At 35.9% G+C, this 14,587-nt stretch overlaps 1 protein-coding gene across 1 annotated transcript in view; it reads left to right on the forward strand.

Moving 5' to 3' along the window:
• Positions 1-13,986, forward strand: part of DBF4 (DBF4 zinc finger) — a 14,371-nt gene extending 385 nt beyond the window's left edge. Inside the window, exons 2-12 of the mRNA XM_031554036.1 lie at positions 2,054-2,329; positions 4,330-4,524; positions 5,353-5,403; positions 5,963-6,032; positions 6,185-6,261; positions 6,659-6,689; positions 6,915-6,957; positions 8,317-8,448; positions 10,848-10,962; positions 12,126-12,250; positions 12,869-13,986. Coding sequence (XP_031409896.1) covers positions 2,054-2,329; positions 4,330-4,524; positions 5,353-5,403; positions 5,963-6,032; positions 6,185-6,261; positions 6,659-6,689; positions 6,915-6,957; positions 8,317-8,448; positions 10,848-10,962; positions 12,126-12,250; positions 12,869-13,931 — 2,178 coding nt within the window. The 3' untranslated portion in view covers positions 13,932-13,986. The remainder of the gene's footprint in view (positions 1-2,053; positions 2,330-4,329; positions 4,525-5,352; positions 5,404-5,962; positions 6,033-6,184; positions 6,262-6,658; positions 6,690-6,914; positions 6,958-8,316; positions 8,449-10,847; positions 10,963-12,125; positions 12,251-12,868) is intronic.
• The last annotated feature ends 601 nt before the right edge of the window (positions 13,987-14,587 follow it).

Below are 14,587 nucleotides of genomic sequence, written 5' to 3' on the forward strand. Positions count from 1 at the left end.
CTAACTGCTGCTAACTGTTAGTAACTGCGGGCCTTGCGTTACGGCTAGCGAGTTCGGGGCGTGTTTTTCGGTGGTGATTGCAGTAATGTTTGAGGTGCCGTGTGTGCTGGGTGTAAAGCGGTGTTTGATCCCTTCAGAATTTCTCTTGCCCGTCTGCTCATCTGTGCCTCAAGACTTCATCCTTCTCTCTTCAGCTTCCAAATAGTTACGCTGTCCAGAGCTTCCACGCTTCCTGTTTTCTTCTGCTTTCTCAGATTCTACCGAATTAACTGCTCTTCCTGCTTTGCTTCTACGTGTTCATAACCACTACTGGGAGAATACAGCATCAGTGGTGGCTTTGCTCCGCGCTGTTAAGGCAGTTTCAGCGAAGGAGAGAATGCGTGGCAGAGGGACTGTTTTGACTCTAAAAGATGCCTGTTCACTTCCTGCGGCAGCCCTCTGTCCTTTCTGAACTTCTCCAAAGGAGAAGTAACCAGGGGCTGACCGCAGTCACTGAGGAGAAAAGTGGTGTAAAACCACCAATATGCCAGGCTTGGATGATTGAGCCTCCATCATAGGTTGTAAAAGGACTCCTGGAATGGATGCAAGTAGGAATGGTCGCTCACACTTGAGTGCATTTGGGATCCCTCAAAGTATTCCTCTTCTGTGCATTAGTTCCTTCAGAATTTCATCCCTCTGTTGATTGTGTCCTTTGGTACATACGGTTTCAGTTTCTTTTTATTTTCTACCTAGCTGCTGGTTTGGGGTTTATGCCCCATAGTTCTTGGATGAATAGCTTATTTCAGTACATTATCTCTGCTCTTTTTAATTTTGTTTATCGTATTTTCCCTAAGTCACTTATTTTGCTCACTGACCACCTATTTATGAGAATTCCACATGCTTTTGATAATCTTTTTTTACACTTTTTTCTCTTTCTTGGTTGTAGTGTACACACACTGCTCCTCATGCACCTTTTTTCCTCTTAAAGCTGCACATGTTATTTAAGTGTGGCGATTCATGAATTTATATAGTGGTATAATAAAATTGCCCAATTTCTGTTTTTTAGCAATTTCTGGTGGATTTTTTGTTTTTCTTTCTTTTTTTTTTGGTTGATACTCAGTGTACATACAAGGTTTCTCTTCTGAAATGAGACTTAATTCTTAACCAGACTGATTTATTTTAATTCTTTAAATTTCCTTATTTAAATGTCTATTCTGACAGACTTGAGTGGATGGTTCTGAGTTGATCATTGGGCTTTTAATTCCAGTACCTGAAGGAGGCCTACAGGAAAGCTGCAGAGGGATTCTTTGTAAGGACAGGTAGCGACAAGACGAGGGAAAGTGGCTTTAAACTGGAAGAGGGTAGATTTAGACTTGATATCAAGAAAAATTTCTTTACTGTGAGAGTGTTAAGACACTGGTATGGATTGCTGAGCGAGGCTGTGAATGTCCCTTCCCCGGCGGCATTCAAGACCAGGCTGGATGGGGCTGTGAGCATCCTGGTCTACAGGGAAGTGTCCCTGCCTGTATAGCAGGGGGTTGGAACTGATGATCTTAGCGGTCCCTTCCAACTCAAACCATTCTATGATTCATTCTATGGTTCAGTTGCTGTATGTTGTCTCTTAGTTTAAGAGAAAAATTCAAAAGGACAGAAGGAGTGGTTGTAACTACAATGATTCTGGAACTTCAAGCAGACTTCCTGAGTCTCTGATGGGTGCTAAAAAATTAGATAAATAGTACGATCTTCCTCTCCTATTTTTTTCTTTTTCATTGGCTTTTGACTTGTTTTTGTTCTGTTGCTTCTATACGAGTTCCCTTTTTTCTTAGATGAAAAAGTGAGAGGCCAGTCTTTTTCCTTTAAAATAGTGCTCTTGTGATAATCAGTGACAGTAGCAGTAGTATATGTACTGTGCTGTGGAGATGGGAAATGCTTCGCAAAGTGGATGAGAAAATTGATGGTATTGTATGGCAACTGAAATAAAAAATCCATTTTAGGACATGATTTAAAAAAAAAAAAGCAACTTCTAAGGACTCTTTGTTATTTATGTCTTGTTTTTGACATGTTTAACATGTAGGTCTTTATTAAATGTTTTTATATTACATGGAAGCTTGCCTTCTTTCATTTTAAAAAAGAGAATCCACATTTCATACAATATAATTCTTTTTTGGCAGCAGATGAAATGCAAGCAAAAACAGAAAAAATAAAATCTTCTCTGAAGAGCGTGAAAAAAGAAGTAGGAAAACCAGAGAAACTGAAATATAAACCACTCACTGGAAAAGTGTTTTACCTCGATATTCCATCAAATGTGATCTCTGAAAAAATAGGAAAGGATCTTAAAGATCTAGGAGGGGTAAGTTAATGTTCAAATGAAACTGAAAGAAAATCTGCATCTGGGATGGCTATTCCATGTACTGTGCTTCTGCGTTTTAATGTTACATTTATTTTAGATGTGAAGGAGTTTTATTTTTTTAATGTTATTTTAATGTTTAGTATAGATAACCAGCTTATCAAGAAGTTGTTTTCGTGGGGTTTTTGTTTGTTTTTACTAGTAGCTGTTTTGCTATCTGTAGCAGAAGTTTTTATCATAGAGGTTTGTTTTCAGCTGATGTTTCATTTACTTAGGTTTTTATCCAAGTGCCATGAGAATGATGAACCCCAAAGAGGTTAGAGGAAGTGTTTTGCGTATGTTTATGGAAAGTCTCATATTCTTTTAGCTTGGTATGGGTTATTTGTTAAGATTGTCTTTTGCTTGAATGATTTGATAGAGTTTGTATGCATTTAATCGAATCATATATAAGATAATTTCCCAAATTTTCTAATTACATTTTATGTTTAGAGGCTACTTAACTGAAAGTGTAATGGGAGAGTGGTTTGACTTTTTTTTTTTTTTCCCCCTCAAGTAAGTACAGGCTGAGGCTTATAAAGGCTGAGCTGGAATATTATCACCTAGCAGAGGGAGGAGATATGCACCCCTCTTGGCATCCAGGGCAGGTTGTGGAGAAAGAGCTGAAGAAAGAGCTTTTGTGTGGTTGATGGGCCCAAAAGGATGTAGAGAGGAACAAAAGGTTTTGAGAGATTGCAGCAGAACATCAACTCCTCAATATCATGGTTGAAATGTGAGCTAAATAGAGGAGCAGACTTAGGAAACAGGACCAAAGTGACTTGAGATTTCAAAAGCAAACAAACAAAACCCAACAACCCCTCATTGACTTCTTGCTGGCTTTCTTTTTTCTCTTTTTTTTTAAAGGCATTTATTCTTTAAAAGGTACTTTGGGGCTCTTTAAACAAAAAGATTTGCAAAGCTAATTCCACTTCCATTCTGGATTTTAACCTTAATGTTTTGATCCTTCTACTGTGAGCAAACAGCTGTGAAAGCCACATTTTTAAGAGCAATACTTTGGCCCATTCTGGTATCATTATCACAAAAATGGCTGATAGGGCTTGGTGTGGTAAGGAGCAGCAGCAGGAAATTGAAATGCTCTGTAATGTCAGCAGTCCGCTGAGATGATCAGCTCCAGTACTGGAACAGGCTGCCCGGAGAGGTGCTCGAGGTTTCCTCTGGAGATACTCAAAGCCAGCAAGAAATTTTGGTGGTTAAAGTTGTGTACTACTTTCATAGTCAGGTTTTTACACTTTCAGCTTTACCGTTTGACCTCAATAAGGCATTTCAGTAAATGCTTTCTGCACAGAGCATGTTAATGAAAATTAAGTATTTGTATTGAAATCATAAATTCTGATGGGGGAAATACAGCATTTTCATACTCACTAAAACAAAACATATTACTCTATTCAAGCTTCTATGCTTCTGAGAAGCGTTATGAACACTGTAGGTGTGAAATGGCATAACTATCGTTTCACAATAATTTCATTTTTCTGTGGTTCTGAAATTCATTGTTATATCTTCTTGTAAACTGTGAATTGTGTTTGCTTATGTATCTGTGAGCTAAATTTAGCTGAACGCTTCGTAACTTCTGTTAGATTACATAAAATGTGGTTTCCTTTGAATTATTCTGTAATTTCTCAGTGCACAAAGTATTACAGCTCAATACATCAAGAAATGGTAATAATCAAAACCAATAAAAAAAAACCAACTTTGCTTTGCGTTAGAAAATCAGAAGTGAAACTATAAAGCTTTTGACTGGTAAGATCTTACTGCAGTTCAGTTGTCATTTTATATATATATAAAATATATATATATATTTTTTAAATATCTTCCTGAGAATTCTGTTTTGTGAGTATAATAGATTTGTTTGGAGGTTTTGTCTCTATTCTTCAGTGCGCGCAAAGCAAGAAGGGAATTATTAATCTGTTGTCCTGAAGTAATAATTTGCTTTATTTCTTTTTATTTAGAGAGTGGAGAGTTTTCTTAGCAAAGATATCAGCTATCTGGTGTCCAGTAAAAAGGAGGCAAAATTTGCACCAACTCTTAGTCAGATATCTCCAGTTCCTAGCCCAGAGTCTGTATGTAATGGAGGAAATGATACATCTCATCCCAGCAAGCGAAAAGATCGACAGGATGGAAGTTCATTTAAGGCAGCAGATGCAGTAAGTTTCTCTAATAATAATCCTGCAAAACAAGTACAGTCTGGGAAGTGCACTATCAGAATTTATCTCCTGTCTTGTTTTCTAACGTTGTTAATGCAAATACCCCAGAAGTAGTCTTCGGTAGTTCAGTGAAATAATACAGTTGAACACTGTGTTATCAGGGTTTTTTTTTTTTTTTTAAATTCTTAGATGACTGTGTTAATTTCAGCAGTTAGTTTCTGAGTTTCTGCAGATTTACCTGAAGTCTGTTTCATTGGCAAGTTTAATACCCTCTCTATCCTAGCTTGACACTTATTTAGAAACATAGGTGTGGGACAGTCTGTGTGTTGGTCTTCGTTGTACCGAGTGGCTGAGGTCAGCTCTTCTTGACCATAACCTGGATAGGTGAAGGCATGTTCATTACAAATGTACAGAATATAGTACAAAAGGAGCTACTGATGGTAGAACAGGCAGAGAGAATTACGGCTGAGGCTGTAGTTACATTCATGGCTGGTAGCTAAATTTAGCACAAGTTCAGTTGAGGAAACCTCATCTTTTGGTGTATCCCACAGGCTGCTCATTCGCACCATCTGTCTTGATCCAGCACTTGACATTGCTTCAGCCATTCAGTGACCTGCTTTGATTGAAAACTACTTTTTCTTTTTTCCCTCTCAGAATGTATGAACCCCAACCTTGTATGAAAAATGAAAATTCATGAAAAATAACTATGAAATAAACAAAAGGAGACTATTGCAGACTTTTGCTAGTAACAGTTTTTTAATTTGCCTTACCTTTTACTTTCTGAAATGAAATCTAACTTGCTATGAATGTATTTCTGTTCTAATATAGGTACGTTTGAGCAGAGGAAAATCCTTAGCTGAAAAAGCAATCAGAGAGCAGGTAAGCTGGGTAACCCATACGTTTGTACTTGAGGAATTTGGAAAACAAGCACTAGTAAGAATGATGGTGGTCTAAGACAGAGGTGTCTCATGGGTTGTTCAGGCAGAAATTGGGGGATGGTTCTAAGCAAAGCGCATGTCAGATTGTGTTTTCTGGGTACTTTCTGAAGAACTGAAAGCCTTATGGTCTTATAATCAATATTTTATCAAGATTGTAATTGTAGCTAGCATTTGAGAAGTGCTTGTGAAATTGAAGTAAATGTACAAATGTATTGCCTTCAAGTATTAGATACTATAAAATATGACAGTAGAGAATGCTCTTGGCTTTGTGAAACGTTAACTGTAATCCTTTGATAGTGAAGTGTTGTGACGTGGAGATGGAGAAGTCAGTTGAAGATAGTTGTAGTATTTTGGCAGGAAGTACATAAACAGTTTACAGTTGGATCTCAGCTTTCATAAGATAGTTTGTATTATAAGATGTAGTATATTTTTATTTATTACATTTTATTTGACCTACTGCTCAAGATGAGAATTTCTTTTTATTTCTTTTTTTCTAACAGGAATTAATCCCCTCTGGTAGCATGCTGTCCAATGCTTTGAGTTGGGGAGTGAAAGTACTTCATATTGATGGTAAATATCTTTGTTTGGTGAAGCATAACTTGTACTAATAACACTGATTTCTTTAAACTTTTTTGAGTTCAAATTATTAAAAATGATAAATAACTTCAAACATGCAAAAAATAAATTCAGCTGAAATATAAATATAATTTTCTCTTTGCCAGATGTTAAGCATTATATTGAACAAAAGAAGAAAGAGCTCTACCTAATCAAAAGCACAGGCAGTTCTTTTAAAGATGTGGTAAGTGGGTTTTTGCCATTTGTGAAAGTTAATTTGATTAAATGAAAAAAGGTAGGCATATTAAATATGGCCTACTGTGATGCATACAGATTTTATTTTAATCAAGTCTTGCTCCTGTTCTGTTTTTCACTGACTAGTATGTTTAATGAATTAATTTTAAGATCATAGCCTCAATGACATCATTTGTTTTTGCAGTCTATAAATAAGAGCTGCTTTAGGAAACAGGACTGTATTTATTTCCTGGTGAGCTTGATTTCTACAAAAATTTATCACAGCTGTGTATCACAAGTTACGATTGTCATAGGGAGACTCTCATGAGTTAAAATCAAGTCTTAAGATAGAATGTGAAATAAAATTTCTGTGAATATTATACTTTTCCTCCTTTATTTTTCAACAGGGAAAACAAGTTACCACTCAAAAGTCAAAAAGTAAGTATTTCAATATGTGTAGAGGTTTTGCTGAACTTTCTGAATGGTTAGAAACAGATCAAGTATAAAACTGTCTTCTAACTTGTAAGCCTAAGAAAGAAGGAGTTTGTCAAAGCATGTACATAATGAGTTCTAAAATAATGCCTATCTGCCCAAGAACTTATAAATTTGCTAAATGAAGCAAAGTATTTCTCTTTTAATGTCCTTTTTTCCTCCTGTGAGCAGGTAGGCTGAAAAACCCATTTGTGAAGGTAGAAGATAGAAGTCGGTGAGTGTTCTGTGTGCTTTCAATGTAGTTTTCAAACTGAGAAATTCAGAACATGTTGTATGTCTTGATGGGCTTGCTGACTTTAAAGCCAGACATTTCCATCTCTGTGTGGCCTGGGTAGGTATCTGTGTTTAGCCTTTGGATGAAGTGAAAGAGGTATTAGTATGGTTGGAAATGTTTGGGTTGGGTAGTAGTCATGAAAAGTTAATGTGTAGCAATTTGTAGATCAGGCAGGGGGATTCGTCTCGTTTATTTTGTTCTTTGAGCCAGACGAATTGAAAGGAGGAAGCCTTGAAACTTTAAATCTTGACATGTTGCCTGTTTTTTCTTAGATGTAGTTAAAGCTTTCTATATTAAATATTAGTAGTTCTAACTCTTATGTTCATCTTGGGAGACTGTAAGAAAAGTCATTATACCATAAAACATTCCTTGAAATCAGGCTAAATTTACAGTTCAGTGATTTATTACTTAAAAATAACCAACACAACTGTTAATCTAACTTCATTACTGTCGTAGCATAAGTTCTGATACTTCCAGACTTCACAATTTTTGCATTTTTCTGAGCTTGTAACTGATCGGATCTGGTTGTGTAACTCCTCAATAAGGAAAGAGGTTGCCTGAAGTTGGGAGAAAAATGAATTATAACAATATGAGTGAGAAGTTTGAATCTAGTCTTATACTGTGAGCTGGTAAGAGTAGGTGTGATAGATATGAGAGTAGTGGGGAGAGTGGGACAAATGCGTTTTCAAGCACAAAATATATGAATGTGTGAATTTTATATTGGACTCTGAACATTGCAGCTAAATGGTTATGTGAACTTTGTCATTACCTTTTTCAAACACTTTTAATACATGCAAGTGCTGGTGTACTTGTTCTGTTATCTTTCTGTGTATGTTTCTGTGCAGGAAAACTACTTCCATGAAAACTTAATGTTCAGTTTTTAAAATATTTTCAATGATAAATTGGAAGCCTTTCAAACAGGGAAAATTGATAAAATGAAAAAAAAAAAAATACATTTGATAGGAACTGCTATTTCTCAGGAGCATGGATCTACTTTCATCCAAATTGCTAATTGTATTGGTTGTGCAGATCTCCACAGCCTACTGCATTACAGCCAGGCACATAGCTATGGAGTGTGATTGACAGCTCTGAAAACTCAAGGCTAACTTTTTATTTTGAGGAGGTATCGAGGAAGGAAGGAATTACTTTTCCTAGGTTATTTATCTGCTTAGCATTTTTTGTACTCTACATGTGAAAGAGAAGCTTGTTATCAAAGACCTTTTAACCTATTTATAGTTTGTAATATAAACTGTTTGATTGTTTGGATGCTTCTAATGCACCTGTTTTGTCTTAATGCAGCTCCTACCGACCATTTTATCTGCAGTTACCGAGTTTTCCAGCTCTGAACTACTGTGTTCCAAAACCGTGTAGTCCATTTGAGGTGGATAAGAAGCATCCTCCTGGTCAAAAACAAACTCAGTCTAAGCAAAGGTTTGTTGAGTACTCATTATTGATGTATATACAGAGGACAGAGAGATCCTCTAAAATAATTGTAAAGTAATTGTTTTCTAAAAGAATTCTTCTGCTTTTTATTTCTGTGATACTTAATACTAATTTCCACATCTTGACTGTTGCATTTGCTATGCTGTAACTGTTGCTGTCTGTCTTTCTGTACCCTCTTTATCCTGTCTTTAGTCCTTTTTTTGGACACACGGATGCATACATCCAAAAATGCAGCTTTCTCCTATCATTGTGGGTCAGCATAAGATATTTTTTTCCTTTCTACCACTGGTTTCTTCTTTGTCCACGTCTTGGATGCCATCCAGTAAGTATTTTATAGGCAGTAAATTTCTTAAGACTTCCTGTGATGTTTGTCAATAAAAGCTGAAAAGAAGGCACTTAATTGTTAAAAGCAATATTCAGTTATAGTTCAAAATCATCATTGCTAAGGAGCACATCTGCCTTATGTGCACAATGAAATTTATAGAAATTAGACATTGCAAATGTTGCTTCATTGCTTCAGAGATGAAAAATGGATACTTACTGCAGTTTCTTTCAGCAAGTGTTTATGTGATACAGGTTGACATTCAGGCTCTGAGTACTCCAGTTGCAGTTAAAACATCTAATAAATCAATTTTATGATTTGAAACGACTTTCAAATATTGATTTTTTTCTTTTATTGGGGGAATTTGGTGTCCCTAACTTTTTTTTCTTGCATACATGGAGACTATAAATGTTTGACTTCAAGAATTGATTCATAGCAGAGACTAAAATATTTAGGTGAAAAGCAGCTTTGATTTACTTGAAACTTTCTGTGTCTGGTAACTTTTGCTGCTGCTCTGTCCTTTGGATCTAAAACTTATTTAGGTTTGACACGTGTTTTCTCTATGAATAACTTCCGGATTTTGTCCAGTCTAAACTATTGTTAGACTTCTGGAGGTTTTCAGGTGATGTTACAATGATAAATGAACATAGCAACATAGTAGTGCAGTAATCTTTCAATAAGGAGGGTATTTCTGATGCTGTCTCTTCAAAGGGGCCATAGGATAGCCTGTTCTCTTCAAACCCCTTTCTAAAAGGAAGAGTACAATAGTCTTTTCATATGTATAGATTAAGAAATATGACGCGTTGTTTGAAATTTCAGGAATTGGATTCAAATTAATATTTCTCATTAATCTGGCACATGCCAGAGATGTTTAGGTGGAGTTTTATTTATTTCATAGCCAGCAAGTAAAGGTGGTGACTATAATTTCTTTTTTCTTTTTTTAAGAAGGCAAAGGTGAGAATGCTTGCTTGTTTTATCTTTATCTGAAAGAGTAGTATGTTGAAGATGATGTCAATTTTACTTGCTTTACATGCAGAAAGATTGCAATCATTCACACTTCAGATAATAAATTCTGTCTCTTTTATCTTGTGGTTTGCACAAGCCTTAGTGGTTCTTAGTGATTTTTACATTTCTAAGGGAAGAGGTGAAAAGGTTACTACAGTATTAAAAGTGGACTCTGAAATCTGAACAAATGCTTGATTGGTCTTTGTATAAAACATCTATGCAGATCCTTGGTGGAGTCTGACAGTATGATTTTTTTTTTTGTGGTCTAGACAGGGAGGTGGCACTATTCTCTCAAAGTAAAATGAAAATAGGAACTGATGATTTTGCTTTACTGTAGGGTAGCTTAGTAGTGAATTGCAACAAGCAGTAGCTCTGTCCAAATGAGGACTCTGAAGGTCATGGAACAGATACTGAAAACCTCTTTGTGGTTTAATCTTCTGGAAGAACTTACGGTTCATTTCCTTGTATTTCCACTTAACTTGTACCTTGAAAAAGAAGACTGAATCATACTTGATCAACATGTTCAAAAGCTGCATGTAACCAAGAAGTAGGACTATTCTTTACCTTTTATCAAAGAACGAAAGGTCATCTATTATACCAAACGTCTTTCTGCATCAAAAATATTGACAGAAGATGAGATGCTAGAAGACTTCTTTTTCCCTAGTTTTGATTTTATCAAACTTCTTTTTATCAACTATGCAAAGAAATTTCAACAAATCCTTTGATTTGACAAGTGAGATTTGTTTTATAAGTTCAACATTGCTTAATCTGAGTCAGTGATAGTAGGAAATCTGTATGAATCTGAATGTTTTATTCTCTTGTATAGTTCCATTGGGTATGCCCGTTTTGTTGCAGTAATCTATTTATTGATTTTTTTTTTTGAGTGCATCAATTTCTATTCTATTTTTCCTAAGCATTTACTAGGGTGGTTTAAGTAGTCTGAGCAGAAATGAAAATGTTCTTTTTCTTAAATGATGTGAATGCAAATGAACGTTTTGTAGGAGGCATGTATAGAACTCTGTAGGTAACAATCATTAATGTATTTTGGTTCTGCTAACAGAAAAGATATGAACAGTGACAAGGACTGCAAAACTCCTGTTCAGCTTCATCAGAAGGACAAAAAAAGGAGAGGATATTGTGAATGCTGTGGGAAGAAATATGAAGATCTACAAACTGTATGTGTGAAACATGAAATATATTGTTTTCAAGCAGTCTTAAAACAGTGGAATCGGCAATGATTTCTATTTGCTGTTTTATTTTTTTTTTTAATTTAAAAGGTCTGAGTGTATTTTCTAAATAGCAACAAGTTTTTCTTTGTCTGTTTCAATTCTTTGCGGCTTCTGGGTATGGTGGCTGAAAGCATTAATGGCTCTTAGAGAAACTGATTGTAAGATCACCTATTTTAGTGGATGAAGGGAATGTGTTGAATGTAGTTTTTCTGGATATTAGCAAGACTGCTTATGCTGTTCTTCCTAATTTTTTTTGAATGTTTTGTCCAGTTATGAGACAAATGAGTGTGCATTGCACCGGGTGAAGAACAGGCTCAAAGAATTGTAGTGAATAGGACTGCACCTGGCTGGCAGGTGAGGTGCTGGTTGGCAGTTGGCTCAGTGTGCCCCAGCAGCAGAGAGAGCAAACTGCTCTTAGGGGTGCATTAAACACAGCATAGCTAGACATCAAAAGAAGTGATTATTCTCATATTTAATATTAACGTGGCCTCACCTGGAAAACTTTGTGCAGTTCTAGGTCCCACAGTTTAAAAAGGCTATTAAGACCCAAAGAGGGGCAACAAAGCTGGTTAAAAGGGGCTAGATGCAATGAGGAGGATGCTAAGTTTGTGAAGCTTGGAGAAAAGGAGGTTGAGGAATGACCTTATTACTGTCTTCAGCTTCCTGGAGATGAGAGGTAGAAAAAGGATGAGCACCTCTCTCCCGGGTATCTAGTGATAGAATGTGTAGCAGTGGCTCAAAGGTGTCATGGGGAGTGTTCAGAGTGGACATTAGGGGGGAAAAAAAATAACATTTTTTATTTTTTAACAAAAAGTGCAATTGGACACTTGAACAGGCTTCTCAGGGAGGTGCTTGATGCCTCATGTCTATCTGTGTTTAAGTGGCATTTGGATAATGCTCTTAATGATATATTTTTTAAACTTTGGGTTAGCCTTGAAGTAATCTGACAGTTGGACTCAGTGATCTTTGCGAGTCCCTTCAAAACGGAGCTATTCTATTCTAGCAACAATAAATTATCAATATGTACTTATTGCTCCATATCAGAGTATTGATTTGTATATTCATATTTGTAGCATTACTTTTATTTCATGATCATCTTTTAATTCCAGCATCTTAAAAGTGAACAGCACCAGAACTTTGCACAAAGCGCACAGTATCAAGTTGTTGATGATATAATCTCCAAGTTTGTTTATGAGTTTGTTGAATACAGGGATGATGAAAAAAACATGAAAAGGTAAGTTGCATGTCCTTCATTTTCAAATATATGTGAGTTAAGAGATTAAATATAAAGATACTTTAATTATGAAATTCTGAACTTAATAAGGAACAAGTTCATGTTTTTGAGTCTGATAAACATCACTGGAACTTGCAATCCAGTAGTTTCAGAAATGAAAATGAAGAAATGGTATGTATGGTATCACAGGAATGTGAGGCTAGAGAGACTTTCCAGGAGTTGTTCCATCTGTCTGTAACCTTCAGAAAAGCAATCTATAATATTATCTTGAGGGGAAAAGACAGAATTGTGCTAAGCGTGTGTCTATATGCAATAGAATATTCACAGTATTTGTCATTGCATTATATTCATTAATTTTTGTTCTCAGTAGCATCTTGACTGAGACTTACTGAAATACTAGACTGCTTACCTGTATTCATGAGCTGTAGAAATCAACAGTAAAAGGTTGAATTCAAATACAAAGTACTACGTTCCAGCAGAAATGATGTTTCTATCCTTACTTTCCTTTGAAAAAATTGCTTTGTCAGTTTAGTTGCTTTTCTAGATGTTTACATAATGAGTTACGTTACTTTCTTTCAACCGTTTGATTGTTAATCATCCTGACCAATTTAATTGTAGGATAAAATGTAGTACAGGATATTTTTCTCCTATTATTGGGAAGATAACACGACCAGATGAGCTGAAAGAACGACTGAAAAAGCAACGCATTTCATTGAAAACTTACTCGTGGAAAGATACTACAATGCAGGCACTCAAACTGGATTGTCAGCCTGCAGAAGTACAACCAAATTCAGTGTTGGTGCCTACCCCTGTTTCTGCATCTCTGTGTTCAATTCTTTACTGTCATCTGTCTCAACCTCCAGAAGTAAAAAGTAAATTCAGAAATAATGGTGGAAACACAAGAACTAATTGCTTCTGTGCCACAAACCTAGGACAGTCTGTAATGTCACCAAATTTCATACAACCACTTCCTCAGAAAGATGGTAAATCATATATGGAGAACTCGTGTCAAGATTATGAACCATTCAGTAAAGAAATACTTGAACCAGAAGTAAGTAAAAAGAATTTACAGCATTTTCAGGAAGGTGTGTGTACTTTATGTTCTCATACTCAAGTTACAGATTTTAGTGAAAAAGACAAAAACTTAGCACAGCCTAAACGAAAGTTAAATCCTGCAGTAGTTCTACCCGCAAAATGTTTGAAAAAAACAGATGCCAATCCTACGTTTGTCGAGAAACATCGTGATTTATGTGATAATCATCAACAGATGCAGCACAATGTAGTTCTGGAGGCTGAGGTATCTGAGTCTGCTATAAACAAAGAACTTAATGAATTGGCTGCTAACGCTGCACACTGTTCGCCATCTGGAAAGCTGCACAGGAAAGTAAAACTTTGCTTAGGAAGAAATAGAAGAGAAAACCGGAAACAGAATATAGAGTTATGTGTGAAGTATGCAGATGGACTGTCTGTTCCCAGAGAGAAAAGGGATTGCAGCTCACCAGTGCAGGCCCTACTGGAATTGTTTCAGACAAGTGAAATAAAATCTGAATTTAGAGGCTTTTCAGTTTACACTGATCATCAAGATTCGACTGGCACAGAAGATGTATGGGAAGGGCTGAACACAAATGTTGTTAGTTCGTTATTTTCCTCTTCATCCTCATCCCCGTTTGTTGGATTTTAATGCTGCTTTATTTAATACAATGCTATTCAAATAAATTTGCAGATTTAAGATTTTATTCATGGAAATACTAATTCTTTTGTTATGTACAGATGAATTAATTTTCAAGGTGGTTTTTAATGCAAGAACTTTTATATGTGTATATGTGAATAAAAACTTGGTAAGAGTTTTCTTTTTCTTAAAAGCGGCTGCTTTATTACAGTTAGTAAAGGTGACCACTGGATTTTGGGTTATATTAATTGCTAGCCAAAATCAGTGAGCATTATGTAGCTACTATTGGATGGTGTATTTTTCTAAAATCATTGACTGGGCACACTGAACACATTACATTCTAAATAACCACATTATAAATTATTGGATGGTTCACTGTAAATAAGACAGTCCATTACTTATGGGCCCCTGATGATTTGTGGAGGTTTGTTCTATTACTACTTTACAAGGGAATGCAGCAGAAAGAAAAGGGGGGGAGAGTCCCTTGCTTTCCAAAAATCTCTTCTGCTGCTGTTGTTTTAGATAGGGAGTTTATGCTGTCACAAAGAAATAACATCAGAAAAGCATGTGCTGTGTTCTTCAGCTGCTCTCCTGTAACTTATTCGTAGACTAAAACTAGATGTAGTGTGTATTTAGCCAATGGAAAGCAGTAGATGGATGACTTTTTA

Source organism: Meleagris gallopavo, chromosome 6 (genome assembly GCF_000146605.3).
Source record: "Meleagris gallopavo isolate NT-WF06-2002-E0010 breed Aviagen turkey brand Nicholas breeding stock chromosome 6, Turkey_5.1, whole genome shotgun sequence".
Taxonomy (NCBI): domain Eukaryota; kingdom Metazoa; phylum Chordata; class Aves; order Galliformes; family Phasianidae; genus Meleagris; species Meleagris gallopavo.